Source organism: Nestor notabilis, unplaced genomic scaffold (assembly GCF_000696875.1).
Source record: "Nestor notabilis isolate BGI_N333 unplaced genomic scaffold, ASM69687v1 scaffold7310, whole genome shotgun sequence".
Lineage (NCBI taxonomy): Eukaryota > Metazoa > Chordata > Aves > Psittaciformes > Psittacidae > Nestor > Nestor notabilis.
Window position 1 is genome coordinate 23,372 of NW_009910634.1, and position 16,495 is coordinate 39,866.

Genomic DNA, 16,495 nt, shown 5'->3' on the forward strand with positions numbered 1-16,495 from the left:
TCAGTAAGTGGAACAAATTGAAATATGCTAGTGGATCTAGTACCAATAGCAAATCAATGACGTAAACCATTTAAATACATAGCTGAAATCTCAGCTGCTTATGAGCTATCAGAGCAGCTATTTCCTACGAAATTTTGACATGGATTTTCTTTCTAAAATACCGAGATGTTAATTGCAAAATACACTATGAATTATGCACCACTGGGTGAGGAAAAAACTGTTTAGTAAAACCAGGGAAACATTTTAGTATTTTGCAGGGCTTTGTGATTTAGAAAGTCTCTGTTCTTACAAGTCATGGCAGTGTCTTCTCTGTCCTCTGTAAGCTACAGCAAGAGGAAAAAACCCACCCCAAAGCCTTTGTAAAATGCCATCCCCCTCCTGTATTTTATCTGGACTTCCACCTTCCCTTCTGCCCCCTTCAGCTCAACCAGCAGTTAAGCTACAATAATGCTACAATAGCATACAAAACATATTTGATGCTTCAGTTTTAGCTAACATTTCAATTTATCCCACTGTTATTTTTCCTGGCTGAAAAGGTGAAATGTGAGAACACACTTGGATTAATTATCCAGCCACCAAGGGCTTTGCCTAAGTTTTATTTGCCTCCCTCCCTCCCTCCCCCCTTCTCTTTTTCCCCCCCAGCTGTCCACTTAATTTTCCCTTCTTCTAGAACAGTCTTCCTGAAATAAATACAAACCTACCATCAGTCAATTAGAGAGGAGATGTGAACTGTATCCTTAACACAAGTTCTGACCTGGGTATGCCTGCCCAGCCATGCCTGCGAGGCTCGTGTCACAGGCTCTGTCCCTGCTGAAGCCTGCAAAGCCATCGGCCTGTCATTACATCACACCAAGTTCCGCACTGAGCAATCCAATCTTAAAACAGTATTTATTGTTGTTTCTTCAGCAGCCTATTTACCACCCAGGAAGAGTTACTCCATCCTGATGCTCAGTGCACACGAGGTATGCAGCACTAAACCTTTTGTATTCCTGAGGCCTGCATACTGTAGCCATTTAATCACAAGATGCTTTTGCTAATGTTATCCAAAGTAACTAATCATCCTGGTTTCTTATATGAAATATGTGTCAAAAGCTGAACTAAAAGGACAAGGAAAAGATAAAGACAAAATCAATTAATATGGAAAGGGCTTTCTGCTACAGAATCTGGTTCAAGGTCAAAATTGCAGGGGCTCCAGTGCTGCACATCTTTTCACACTGTCCCAGCAGATGGGGCTTTGCCCTCCGGCAAGCAGATGTCAAAGCTCTACCTGGATCATCAGTGTTGTAGGAAAACCCGTCTACTAGCAGAGCTCTGGAGCAAAGAGCTGTGTCTGTCAGCACCTGGGGTTACTAATACAATGATGCCACATGCCTCGCTGACCACAGTTGCACTCAAAACAAGATGCTTTTCATCATTTATACCTCAGGCATTTAGTCCTGCCAATTGGTATCTTTTTGCTCAGCCACTGTGCTTTTTGCAGGCACTGTTGGACAGTCTGTGAACACAAGTGGTTAGGCAGGAGGGAAAGGTCTTGCTTTCATACAGAAGGGAAGATTTACACATAGCTACACCATGTTCCATGTGGACAGGGCTGTATCTGCACTGCCATAAAACCTTTACTACCAAGAGGTAGCTATAACTCTGTGCACCTATCAGGACACAAACTTTTGACTATGATCTGACTTGAGACATAATAATAATTGAGTTCACTCACACAACAAAGGTATTAGCTCATCATGAGAACTGATCTAAATTGTTCCATTCCAGAGCCAGCCAACTCAGCAGTTGCTTCTGTGGCATCCCAGATGTACCAGCATTTCCAATGCAGCATTTGAATACAAGATCATCTCACCTACGCATATGTTGGCTAACATTCAAGCTATTGAGCAGTAACGGCAATCTGTTCTCATAGGTCCTCCTATATGAACTTCTGAATTACTCACTGTCATCCAGAAAGTGATAAAACTACATTTATGAGTAATACATAAAATTCAAACAAGACCTTTATTTACATTAGGTTTTTAGGTTTTCAAGCGCTGGGTACTGCAACATACATAACAAAATTTCATACTACATTTTTTTATAGGTAATCAGGTTGAAAAGCTGATCTACAGAATCAATTTGTCAAAACTGGCTATGCAGAAAATGTGTCAGCTCGGTTTTAGAGTACTCTGTCAATTTTACACCATCTGCTATCATTCAGAGTATTCCTGATGTCATGGTTATAAAAACAGAGCGCTCATGCAGGTTAATTTACAGTGAACTCTCCTAGTAAATTTTACATTCTTCACTTGTTCAGAAAAGCAGGTCAATACTTTCCACATTGTCTCACAAAGCAATTATGGATCCAGATAGGGAGAAAACTAGATCCATCTGGAGATTTTTAACAGAAAGAAAACTGGATTTAGCAAGACAAGGAATCAGAACTTTAATTCCATGACAAACTGAATTGTAATCTCTGATTCTGTAGAAAATAAGTTGTACTGTAAAGATTAACCAAGTCCTTTTATTCCATATTAACATTATGCAGCAACCAATACGAGTGCCTAGGTAAACAGAAACTTTGTGAAATGTTTTGTTGCAAAGCTGACTTCAGTAATGCACGCAAATGATAAAGTCATCAACTCTGCTCACTGCCCAAAATGAAAAAAGGTGGCTTCAGGAGCAAATAACACTGATTCATACTGTGCTTAAGCACTAGTCAACAAAACCTATTAAATTACATGGGTGAAAAAAAAGAAATCAAAGCAGCTTTGTTATCTTACTTGTGACACCTTATTTAAATCTCAGGCAATACTTCTTTATATCAGCATAAATACAGAGCTTTCTACACTTTTTGTGTAGATGTGGTTACAGACACAAAAATGTTATAGTAGAAAGCAAGAGCTAGTTCAAGGAATTTCAGACTTTGAAATCAGCAAGATACAAAGCTAAAATGTGTATGTTCCTTTTCAAGTTATGAATACTTTCACTAAAACATAAATATTTTAACATATATTAATTTTTTCTGACATTCAAAATTGTAAAGTCAATATGGCAGAATTATTGTTAAAAGCACATATTTACAAATATTCTTTTTCCATACATAAAGTATTTGGCATAATTATAACAATCTTACTGCATACACAACTGTTTGCTTCTTTTTCACATAATGGTACACTCCTTATTAAAATTTACGAATTATGTACAAAAATACTTGAACATTTATTATAGAAAACCTCTATAACTACCATCAACAGCTTGTAACTGCTGAAGGTTTAATTGAGAGAATATAAAAAGTGGTCACTTTCTTCCAGTTAAACTATCAACAAATCAAACACAGCTAAAATCAACATGAGCTTCCCAACAAAAGAGGGAGAATATTTTTAACAGCATGATTTAAAATGCAGTTCACACATCTGATCCCAAGCACATTTAAACAGTCAGTAAAAGAAAGAGGATACAAAAAATACATACAGAAGGTGCTTTTTCTTTTTTTTTTTTTCCTTCCACATTCCTACGGCTTGGCATTAACTTTCCAGAGCTCTTCAGAAGCCAATCAGTAAAATGCAACCCAAGATCAAACACCATTCTCCTACGTTAAAGATGATGGTGATGAACGCAAGCTAAAAAGCAAATCCAAACCCTGGCTTCATCCGTACGTACACTTTGAAAGAGCTGTTCAGAATCCTTCCTAGGTTTTTACAGAATTATTAATGACCTTTGCAATTAGCTTTTGAAATGTATTGATCAATATTTGTATTTTTGAAAATTTGTTTGCTTAGTGTATGCCTTGGTACTAGTCAGTACCGATTCTTGTATGCAAGTTAAATGTACAATTCATTTGTACCTGTTTCATACACAGATTGTGTTTTAGGGTGAACTTTCAAAAACAGTAGAGAGCCTCCACTAGCAAACTGCTAGTTTTAAAAAAACCCAAAACAAAACAAAACATTAACTGGAAGAATGAAAGTAAATTGCACCTCAAAAAGAAAAGGATGCATCAGGTACAGTAATACACTAATGGCATCAAACCTCATCAGGATTCACCAGAACGGTGCTGTACACTGAATGAAATGCAGGTATTTTTCCATCTTAAAAAGAACATAAGACAAGCGTGTGTTTCAGAAATTCCAAACCACATTCTTACGACAATTCTCTGCAGTATAACGCATTATATTTCCATATTTCTACAGACATTTGAAATGACTAACCTGTTCATTGGATAAACAGAAACAACTTTCAGCCTACTTGCAGAAACATCCTAGTCTACAGACTACTTTGTTAGAAAGTGTGCATTTATCTCTAGTAGTATAGGTTCAGTCAGTATATTCTGCATTTTGTAAGAAGTATTTTCGGCTAACTCAGTTGTAGGGTTTTAGATTTAAATTTTTTAAATAAAAATAAAGGACAAATAAAAGCATTTATCAGTATTCATCACCATGAAATTAAAAAAAAAAAATAAAATTCTCTTGTTCATGCTTCCTATAATAGCTGGCAACCTAAATTAGTAATTTCATTTCAAATGTGCAACACAATATTAATAAGCATTTCAAAATTACTCAAAAGAAAAGGTGGGTGAAATATTAAAGTGCCTAACTAAATGCATTTTACCATCTTTAAAAAATATTATTTCTTAAACGGTAAAGGATTGGTTGCAATTAAATACAAAAGTGGCTTCTCAAAGCTGAGAGACTTTGCGGGGCAGAGGCCTGGGCCGGGGAACCTGCTCAGTCCTCCTGCTGCTGTTTTCCAGGTTGTTTGGCCGGACCAGCTGCGGCTTGGGCGGCAGTGCCGGGGGGTCTGTGGCGGGTGGGATGGAGAGGCTGTGAGGTAGAGGAACAGGGCGTTTCAGAGTCCGCTCGTACACGCTGTAAGGCGGCGGGGTTTTACTTTCTTTTCTCACAGGCTCCTCAGGAACGTTGTAGCTTGAGACAGTCACTGTTGGTTCGCTACCTTGGCTTTCAAAGCCTGATGTCTCTGACGTGCTACATCGGCTGAGCGAAGAGATGCCACTGCTGTAACTCCCCGACAGCACCGGGGAGTTGGATATGAGCCCCGAGGAATGATACTCCACTGGAGATGGTGTGAACGATTGCACAGACCCCTGCTCAAAAGAAAGGGCAGAAGAATAATTTACCTGGAGTAAATGAGGCAGAGTGCTTCTGTGCTCAGACCGAAAACATCTCATACACAGATACAGAACATGGATTCTGGAGCTTGATAAATATACACACTGCATCCCTCTAATTAAGATTCAGTAAGAAACCAATAAAAAGCTCATTTCCAGGTGCCCAGGTACACCTTAAACAGTGCTTATGCCAGTAATTCTTGTAAGTGCATGTAAAACTGTGCTTACATATTATCTTGCTACCAAAACACCCTGGAAAAATCTGGAAGCCTTTAAAAAACCCCTCGGTTTTCCTAGCTTGCAGTGAAGTGCTAAACCGCGCGCTGGGCATAACTAGTGGTGTCCTGCCCCCTAACGCCAAAGCACAGGACGTGCATCCCAGTCACTGTGCCTCCTTCAGTCTATTAAGTTCCAAATTAATTTTCAAAGCTTTTCCTCCCAGTTCTGGTGCACCGTCATGCAATGAAAAGTGTATTTACATCGTGGCATCATTTATGAGTGTGTCATCATACCAGTGTTGGACGTGAAGCGCAGAGCAGATGCCAAGCTGGGCACCAGCCCACCCAGGCACAGCAGCGGGAAGCTTCTGCTGAAGCATTGCTGCTGCTGCTGCTGCAGATGGCATTTTGAACCACAGTTGTTCCACCCATCCTTTCCCCCATCTCCCAGGTGTTGCTTGGGCACACCATGTCACTTGCACAAAACAGGGTCCAGTGCAGGGCAAAGGCTGCAAATGCCTGCACTAGCAGCCTCACAGGTCTGGGTGGAAAGGTAGGGGATGGAGAGCTGAGGGCCCAAGTGACAACAGTGCTGACAAAGAGTAAAAGGCAGAGACAGTAACGCCTGACCGAAAACCACTAAGCAGTTCCATTCTAGTGAAGCAGCTTCAACTGAAAACTGTAGAAGGTTAGACTGTACTTGGCGACTTAAAAAGTTTTTGCAACTTATCCAATTTTGACTGGAACCATTTGAGACAATCTAGACTTAATGGCCTCAAGCACAGGCTATAAAAGGGATGGAGAAATCATATCAAAGACAAATTTCTAACTCCAATTCTTGTTAGACCGGTTGGCGCTCAGCTGCTCAGCTTGAGGTGAAAGCGTGAGCCATGCAACAAAGGGTGGGAAGAGAAGGAAAAGGAGTGGGACAGGGGTGTATAGAGGTGGCTGCACTGACTTTATGCTGTTGAGATAATTTTAGTTATCCATCTAGGACTGGATCCACCGAGCACTGAAAGCAATGGGAAAAAAATCTTACATCAGTGGGTTTTGTACTGAGATGACCTTCTCTGGCAGCACGTAACAGTTGGAACAAAGGCTAAAAACTGAGCCCTGCATATGGCTAGGGAAAAGCAAAGAAAGTTTTATTCAAAGCTCAATACATGTTGAAGATATTTCAGACATTACAAGTCTGTTTAACTACTTGTTCCAGGTTCCATTCCTCTGCATGTGAGGGGGCTGCAGCTGCACTTCTACCCCACAAACAACCAGGGTCAAGGTTTTCAAATAAATGATGTAATTGGTTCAAGTTCCAAGAACTCTTGACAGTTAGATTAAGTAACTATAGATAAGATTTAGGACCTTTGCTTTTGTCATTCAGAACAAAAGCAAATATGTGTAAACCCTGCTTAGTTAGATTTAGGAGCTGGGGTAAGCACTTGGCTCCTGACAGCAGTGCAGACTGCTTGTACCAGTAGTAACAGTCTAGACACCAAACAGTCTGGAAATTCATGGATGCTCAAAGTGAGATCCAGGATCTCTCAGAAGTATTCTAGGCCAGTATTCATCTCCCAGGTGGCAATCCAGACTTTGGCTGCAAAACGCTTCAATTCTGTGTGGGCCTTTAGAAGAAAACATTAGGGCAAGCTTCAAACGTCCCTAAGAACCATCAGTATTGAGTCCATTCAGGAAAAAAAAAAAGCTGCTCACCTTTTGTACAAGATGTAACCATAGAATGGTTTGGGTTGGAAGGGACCTTGAAGCTCATCTAGTTCCCATGCCCCTGCCATGGGCAGGGAACCTTCCTCTAGACCAGGTTGCTCAAAGCCCCATCCAGCCTGGCCTTGGAACAACTTCTTGGGCAACTTGTTGAAGTGCCTCACACCACCCTCACAGTAAAGAACTTCTTCCTTATATCTAATTTAAATCTACCCTCTTTCAGTTTAAGGCCATTACCTCTTATCCTATCACTACTTGCCATTGCAAAAAAGTCCCTCTCCAGATTTCATGTACGACCCTTCAGATACTGGAAGGATGCTGTAAGGTTTTCCTGGAGCCCTCTCTTCTCCAGGCTGAACAAACCCAGCCCTCTCACCGCCTGTCTTCCTAGGAGAGGTGCTCCAGCCCTCTGATCATCTTCATGGCCCTCCTCTGGACTTGCAGGATGACAAACAGGAGAACAACTGAGGACTTGTGATTAGGGACCTCGAGGGGAAAAGAGTCATTGTGGGGTGCCACTTTCCTCTTCCTTAGGAGACCTGTATCTCTGCTTACTCTTGTGATTTTTTTTGTATAGGCATATTATAATAAAACAAAAAATGTACACATTTAATATACATGATTTGGGATTATATTATGTACCCCACAACACATACAACCTGTCCCACAAAGGCAATTCACTGCAGTGAGATGGTACCTTCATTGGTGATCTGCCAGCAGGAGAAGGGGAAATGGAGGCTATGTGTCTTGCTGGTGACGCTGCAAAGTCAGAAAGATTTCAGTGCACTCTTGGAATTACAATTTTCACTAAGATATCTTTTTAAGTGGATAGGCAATCATTTGATACACAAACATTATATCTGATTCTCTCTAGGTACTTGCCCAATGGCTGCAAATAGTTTTAGAGATTTTGTGTCTTTTACTTTGTTCTCAGGATTATGTTGCAGTACAACTAATGAAGTATAAGAAATTTCTGCATCCATCTTCTCTGGCAAATTTTATATTACTAGATTTGTTTATATCCTACCATACAATAACAGAATTCAAAGTAAGTCAGTATAATAACTTTTCCCCTCCTCTTTTTGTTCTTCTTTTAAGAAATATATTATGTATTTGCCTGTCAAATAAGGTAAAAGACAATACATAATGTACTTTTATAAAATATTTACCCGTAAACATGCCTGGACATACCTTGAGGCATAAGTCTAAAACTCAAAAAGCATTTTCACTCCCTTGAGAATGATTACATTTGTAGTATCACTTAAGCAGCCTTTCCTTTAAATGGAAATTAATCTTTTGAAAGGCAAATTGGTTATTGTAACAGAATTCATGTACTTCCATGATTGCTGTGCTTTTTCTGACCAGTAAGATTCTTTGTGATTAATGATCATTCCTGACTGCTAACCTCCAATTATCTTAAGATCAAAAGATTAAATTTGATCATCCTCCCTAGTAGTAGCATGAGCTGTCTGAAGCTACTCAGTCATTAAGTGAAGGGGCAGAGTATTGGAAACAGAATATTACAGAGAACATTAATAAGATGAAAATGCCTGCAGAGGCAGTTCTACAGCCTTCTGTGTAAGTAATCAAATAATAAATTAACCTGTCCAAGAAGTTAAACATTAATCAGAGTGGAAAGAATCTAAGCCCTCTAAATCATTTTTTTTTACTGGAGCTTAGCCTGAAATGTCCTTTAACTCACCAGTCTGTGCAGGTCTTGGTGGTACAGGAGGAGATATAAGCTTTCCGCTTTCTGATGTGTTTCTGGCTTCCTTCCCACTGTCCAGGCTCCAGCTGCTGGGGGTGGTGTTCACAGCTGGAAGAGAATGAAAAAGCTGCCATAGGGATCAACACTTCCATATCTCTGACTGGCCTTTATCCAGGAGGGTAAAAATACACAGAGTGAAAACACTAAACAACTTAACAAGCATGCCTGAAAAGCTCTTATGATTACATCAGCATTTGAAAAGCTCTTAAAGAGTGCCTGTCAATCTCCTGGTTGCCTGATGTGTGCATCTGGCCCTCAGGTCAGTTTGTGATTGTATAGCAGTTGGGACCATCAGCAAGAATAGCAGCTGACATAGCACTCTGGTGCACTGCAAATCCATCCACAAAGGGAGACAAGCTTGAAGCCTGTTAATATAATCAACTTATCTTTGCACCAGACTCCTATTTAGAGATTTCTAGGCAGAGGGGAACAGACTATTCATAAACTGTTTCCATTAACTCATTTTATATACAGAAGGGACTAGAGAAAGGAACTTGCCAAATTCCAATCGACCTCCCTCAGAAAGCTTTCCGTGCTAACAGTCTTTTGTTGCCTGCATGGGCTACAAATTCAGATTTTAAAGAAGGGCACAAAATGAAGGGAGTAAAAATTGGAAGAAATGAAAGTGTCTGGTGTAAAAAAAAATAAATTAAGAAATTGTTGTGGACTGAGTAAATATATATACACTGTTTGTATCCATGGTCAAGGATCTCTGTTTGATCATGTAAATTGAGTAATACCTTGACACACATAAAATTGGCTGTTGTCATGGAATTTGGTAAATGTAGCACAGACAAATACTTTAACCGAATGATCCTGTAAGGTCTGAAACAGCATCTGTAACTGCATTATCTTATGTTATCAAAGAGACACTAATACTGGAAAGAAGTCAGACAGAGAGAGCATTTAAGATGGACAGGACAAAAGCTAACTTAAATCCCACAATTTTTCTTAAACGTCCTGTAAAAAAGTGGGAGAACACTACTTCAAATCTCCTTTTCCCCAGAAAAAAACCCCACCAAACCCCTCTCACCTTCAAAACCTCAAACCTCTTGCCTTGCCATGACAGTTTCCTTCTTGTTTGTTTGTTTCATAGTTATGAGTAGAAAGCCACATGCAAGGACTCTGTGCTCATGTATAACGATGAATTAAAAAGCAAAGTATTGTTGCTATACTGATTGTATCAATTATTGCTATTACAGGAACACCAAGGGCTCTCAGAAGGACTGCAGTCCCATTATACGAGTATATAGCAAACTTAATACAAAAAGTACAGTACGAATATTTGTTTTGTATCTGTATACAATATTGTTACAGTATAATTGCACATTAGTTGATCCTGAGAACAGTGCACAGAATAATCTGTTTTCTAGAGGATCATTTTGCTTTTTTGTTGCCAAAATATGCAATACATTATTTGCTTTTTTATAGTATGCTGTCACCTACCAGTATGGTTTTGCCCTTATACTAAAAATGACTTGGCACCAGATGTAAGTACTTCAAGTGCCTGAATCTCTTGACAAGCCAATTTTTTTCTTGTAAGTCATCCAAGCAGTCAGTTCTTTGGACTGCTGAAGTCTCCAGGAGAGAATATTTGATTTTAATAATTCTGTAATTTACTTGGCTGCATAGGCCAGTGGAAAAGTTTTGCCATTTCCATGTTGAATTATTTCATATGTTTTTTCAGTCCTGTGAAGAATTCCCTACTTCGGCTTTCATAAAAACTTGGACACAAAAATACTTATAAAAATCAGCTCCTATTGATGAAAATCTGACTCCTGGTCAGTTCTTGTTACAGTGGATTCTTAACATTTCTTTTCAATAAACCTGTTTTACTGCATCCTTCAGTCAGGGCAGCACAAAGGACAGCACATAATGAAATGATGGAGCATATTACGCGCATGGAATGCACAATGAAATCATGGCACAGTAACGGTGCCAACAATATTGAATTTCCCCAAGCGCAGAATTACAAAAGGCAGTATTTTGTCTATGGAAATTCATAGGTTTCTCATTTACTCTAATTAATAACAAAACAAAACCCCAACAAAGCACAAATTCATCATTTCTTTTCCATCAAAGTGTAACCAAAAGCACAGTGACTTATATTTGGTAAAGAGGACTGGCAGATGCAAAACTTTGGGACTCTATCCATATCTTTGGCTTCTCTCTGCCCCGGTCTCCAGAAGTTAATCTCCAGGTTACATCGCCCCACATGTCTCTCTTGAGAAACAAAAACGACAGCCCTCATGGCAGCCTGCTGCAACCTGCTGCTCCATCCCCCCTTCCTGCAAGCTTCTGGGCCCCCATGAGTGCAACACTCAGTTCAAACAAACACCATATTCCCCCTTTCTGGAAAAGTGTTTTGAAACTTAAGAGTGTTATAGTAATTTTAGTTAAATTAGAATGTTTTGAAACTTGAAGATGACAGTATGTACTCAAAAGAATTAGCATTCCACAGGAATATGACAGATTAATTATATTTTCATTTCTTCCAAGATTGGTATAGCGCAGCATGTCCACTCACCTTTGTCAGGGCAGGGCAAATTGGAATCACTTCGTGGCAAAGCACCATCTCCAATATGATTAAATAGCATTCTCTGTAAATTGAGAACAGCATGGTTTATGCATAGGTGCTGTTGTATTTCAGTAGCCTTTAAGAAAACAAGTATCTTAGTGTTATTATCTCCACAGGATAATAATTGACCCACACAGGCCAGGAGGTAGCGATAAACATCACCTAAGTACATAAATAGTTTAATAAAAATACATGTATACAATTGGGAGTAGACTAGTTTGCTGTACACACTGGAATCAGAGAGAGGATTATTATGTACTGAGTTCTGACAGTTTCCAGCTCCCTAAAAATCAAAACAAGGCTCATTCCTCAAGTGGTATCTTGGTAGATTACTAAGTGCATGGATAGATTTGCAATAATTTCATTGTAGAATCAGAATCTGAACAAGCTGTAATGTTTGGCAATATTCAAGCTATGGCTGTTATCTTAGAAAAGCACTGTGTATTATTTCCAACAAGACTTTTTTGTAGTTATGTTCTTATTTCTCTGGTAGATAAGAGCTGACCCATAAAGTGCCTTTGTCTTTCCTTTTCTGAATATTCATTTTAAAAAAACCAAACAAACAACATAGCAAATTTATGAAAGTTTTAAAATTCCACTAGCATTTTTTTTTTGACAGCATCCAAATAATGCATGGATCACTAGTTTATCTTGATAACAAATGTAAACAGCATACAGTTAATCCTACAAGTAATTCAGATGTATTTTCCAAAGGAAATGAGAACCAATAAACTTTACTTTCCCCACCCCAACCTTTTTTCTGTAAAGCAAGATCAGAGAAGCCATTCAGACCCAAATCAAATCCGACTCCTGAATCTCCTTGCAATGTTAGAAGACCATGCTGAGTCACCGAGGCACTACACTGTGATTCCACAAGATGGCAAACCCAGCTGCAAAGTAATCGTCATTGATGTAACATGCTGCAGCTCCGTAAATTGATGAGCAAATATCTGGCCAATTTAACGTGACTTTAAACATCACATAGAGGGAATGCTTTATTAGATTCTGAGCTACACTAGGTTTGCCTATCTATACTGTACTAGAGTCATACTGGATCAGGTAACATCTGTTTTTCCTGAAGTAACCATTAAACTGAGGTGGTGTAATTACATGCGTACTCTAACATGACAGAAAATGTTATCATAAGTTCCTGCCTGGTCTGGATTGAATGTTCACTGCCAAGTGAGTCTGCAGTGCACTAGGATCTGGTGGGCAAGTGCTGAAGTCCATTTTCTGTTGCAAAGGTAAAGAACAAAGCCTGAAAAAGCAACTAAAATTGAAGGAGATAAAGAGACAAAGCTGAATGAGATACAGAGAAATGAAAACATACTAAAAGAATTAAATATAAAACCATATGGAAGAACAAGAGGAATCACAGGATGTTTAATGACACGCAAAAAAACCCCTAAAAATGTGAAACCCAAAAAGCTCCATTAGGAAGAATAATAGTGCAAAAACTGAGGAGGCTTGTTGCAGGCATTCCTCTTGAGAGTATGGAAAGAGAGACACACTGTACAGTCACTCTGCCAGAGATCAAAAAGCAAGCACAAATGGATGTTAACTGAAAACAGCTGAACACAGATAACCTTGAGCATCAATTTCAATGTGTAAAGTGGACGCAGTACTGCTGTAGTCTTGTTTTATAAAGTCCATCAAACTTCCTTAAACAAAGTAGCTATGGCCTGAAAAGACTTGACTTGGACTTGAGGTGCAGGAATTTGCCTCTGTAGCTCATCTTTCCCGGTTGAAAAACTATTGTGAAAATTGCATTCATTAAGCGGTAACAAAGATATTCATAAATGGGTGGTCCCTTCCTCATTAACTTAGTGTGAAGCTCCAACAAGGACTGTTGAAATTAACTGGTGTTAGGATAAAAATAGAAATGACAAGGAACAGTTTCATTGTTTAGATTCTAATGAGAGTTGCAGGCATATCCTTACAATTGTCCTGAGGATTTCTTTTCCCCTTCTTAATCAGAAGGCTGAGAATCAGAATCTTGTTTCTGATCAGTCCATTTTTACTGCTCAGGAGATAGAGCACCAGAGAAAGAAATTGCACTTTCCCCAAAAAGATATATCCTCGGTTGTGGTTATGAGGGCAGAAAGAAACTGTCAGACTTCTCACCTTTGAGACATACTTCACTGTACAAGCAAGTCAGTTTTTCTACTTACCCTCTCTTGGGACACTGAGGGTAGAGACAGATTGGGAGATTTTCCTGCTGGGCGAGTCTCAGAGAGAGCAGAGACTGGGCCTACGAGCTCCTCAGCCTCCCTTATCGAATCTCGGGTAGAGTGTGGGACAGAAGTCACATTCCACTTGGCAAAGCAAGAGTTTGCAGTCTGGGAGCAAAAACGGGATAATTTTTTTCTTTGCACCAAACTGTAAAACCGCTTTTTTTAAAGAACATCTGATCTTTCCTGTATGTTGGAAACTGAGAAAGTGCCCCACAGATATATCAGCAAGTAGTTACCAAGAAATGCCCTTAAGTCTGGCTAAGCTTCAGTATTACTTCTTAAGCCCTCAGGTAACAGCATGAGGACTTAAACACAAAAGAGGAAAAAATTAAATCAAGAGGCAATTCAGTAACTGAAGAAGCAAGGGACAAGAATACAACTAATGAGAAACCAACAAATTATTTCTAAAAGAAAGGCTCCTGGACTACCAAGCTGGTTTTTTATCAGAGACAAAACTTATGGTGGAAATGCAAGTGTTGAGAGAAGGGCCCTTCACACGGTACTTATGTTCTTGTCTTTCCCAGCTTCAGCAAGAGGTGCATTGTGTGATGGCATGGATTAAACAGCAACCGTGTTAAAAGAAAGCACTTTAGGAAAGTAGATCTTTCCTAAAAAGATGGAAAAAAAAAAAAATAAAAAATTGACCAGCTCACCAGGCTCATTTTACATTTCAGGTAAGTCAAAAGATACAAATTTCATACAGACCTATGTAATAGAAATTTTAAGGTAAGAACTCAACTCATTCTTTTCTCTGGAGTAACAAAATGTCTTTCTTTTCTGAAACTACACCGTAAAATAAGAATTGCCACATGTGGTAGGTTATTATCTCAGAGTGGCTAAGATTAGCTATTTCAGAAGAAATAAAGGGGAGGTCAACAGGGACAACTGCTGTGGTAACAGTTTTTCTTCTTCCCCAGATTGAACAAACACTGCAGTTTCACACAAGCAGGCTGTGTCATTGCCAAGTCTTTGCATCTCTCTCTCACTGCAGTGAGTAAATATAAACAACCAGATCTAAACCTAGACATAGCAAGCAGAAATGTGAATAGAATACATGTTACTTGATCACATCTCCTTTGTGTAAAATATTTTTGAGTATTTGCTATAAAAAAAAACAACAACAAAACCAGCCTGAAAATTAACAGCAGTGAGCAGGCACTGAATCTCCTCGAATTTCAACAAGCACCGTTATCATCATCTTAGCTACTTGTGTTCAGAGGACTCCCAACAAGCTTCCTACCTGTGAAGTTTCCAAAGGAATAGGGTAGATGGCACTGCAGGGCCTTTCTCTGGGGGACAGGCAAGAGTTTTCTCGGGAATGCTTATGTTTGTCAGACAACAGAGGAGAGGCTAGAACGTAAATGTGTCAAGTGATTAAATTCATGCAGTGAAAGTCAGACATTTCAAGTCTAGGTTTACGACAAAGAAATCCTCTGCCCCCAGTAATTCATATTCCTCAAACAATTGGCTAAATTTTGACATCTGACCAGTGACGTCATGCAGATATTCAGTTGTGTAATGTATCAAGAATCATATATCATGGTTTACCACAGGAGATAAGCACCTACCTCTGGCACTGGATGGAGCAGAACTGGTCACATTAGGTGAAGCAGAATGAGCAGAACTCAGGCTTGAGGTAGACGGACTAGGCTACATATAGAAAAGATGCTGTTGTTATCACATCACACTTACTGGTTTGGGAAACAAAAATTTATAATATACTTTTCACTAGAACAAAGAACTTGTAATTTGCTGGACTATTTTCTCAGTACTTCAAAATAGCAAACCAATATAAAGAGCATTAATGTAACTTACAAATATGCAGTCAAATGTTAAATAAATAGAAGCGTAACTAATATATTAAAATATTTACATCACAACTGTGTCGATGGGACAGAAAAGTCTATGTAAGGTCAGATGACTTCGCATAGTACGGCATTGCTGCTTTTTACTTTCATAAAAAAATCCATGCTCCAAGTCAAAGACGAAGAAACAGTTACATAAAACATTATTCTTTCTAAATTAAGAAGGTTAACAGCCCATTTAAAGATTTATTTTGTTTTTAAAGAAGTATAAGCATTAACTTTGAGATTTCTGAACAAAGTAAGATGCATTGATTTATTAAATAACCTCATAAGAAAGATTCTGTTTAGTTTGAAGAATAACAGTGATTTGTACCTGCATGTTAAAAACTTCATCAGAGCTTTCAGACTGCCCAGTGATATTGCTGACTTCAGCAGAAGCTTGGGATGACAGTGACGAGGACGAATACCGATTAACAGCTGGGTAACTCAGAGGACTATTATAAGAGTAAGGAAATACAAAATAGTTAACTGTAGTTGCCAATCATATTCTTTATGTGAAAAAAGTACATATTTATTAATCGCTACAGTTTAATTTGGATTTATGGGGTGGGGGGGAAGGGGAGGAGGAGAGAGTATATATATCGGCTGTTTATGACTGAAGATACTTCAGGCAGACCATGCAAGGAAGCATGCACACAATAGAAGTCTTTAATGGGTCATCTTCTGTGAGTAACAAAATCTATCCATTTCTAGAATTTTAACTTACCTGCGTCGTGGTATTACCCTGGCACCATCAGGGCTCATAGAAACAGGTATGGAATTTCGGCATACACGAGGACTTCCATTTGGGAAATGAATTGGGCTAGCTTGTACGCAGGCAGGAAATTCCTGGCAAGTTGTGAAAAGATTAACATGAACATAATACCATTAAGATACATAGTCATTTGACCAGTTATATCTGCATTTGGATCAGCTTCATCATTAGTAAGAAAAATATTTTAACTTTTTGCTGATCATATATTCCCATTAGTAAAATGTGACTATTCTTCTCAGATCTGTAGGG

At 38.9% G+C, this 16,495-nt stretch overlaps 1 protein-coding gene across 1 annotated transcript in view; it reads right to left on the reverse strand.

Moving 5' to 3' along the window:
• Positions 1 to 4,524: 4,524 nt before the first annotated feature.
• DOCK4 (dedicator of cytokinesis 4) overlaps positions 4,525 to 16,495 on the reverse strand; it is a gene marked incomplete at its 5' end in the record, with an annotated part of 119,538 nt that continues 107,567 nt past the window's right edge. The window contains 8 exons of the mRNA XM_010011020.1: positions 4,525 to 5,086; positions 7,745 to 7,806; positions 8,750 to 8,863; positions 11,343 to 11,415; positions 14,868 to 14,977; positions 15,196 to 15,277; positions 15,806 to 15,926; positions 16,199 to 16,320. Of these exons, the coding sequence (XP_010009322.1) occupies positions 4,661 to 5,086; positions 7,745 to 7,806; positions 8,750 to 8,863; positions 11,343 to 11,415; positions 14,868 to 14,977; positions 15,196 to 15,277; positions 15,806 to 15,926; positions 16,199 to 16,320 (1,110 nt within the window). The remainder of the gene's footprint in view (positions 5,087 to 7,744; positions 7,807 to 8,749; positions 8,864 to 11,342; positions 11,416 to 14,867; positions 14,978 to 15,195; positions 15,278 to 15,805; positions 15,927 to 16,198; positions 16,321 to 16,495) is intronic.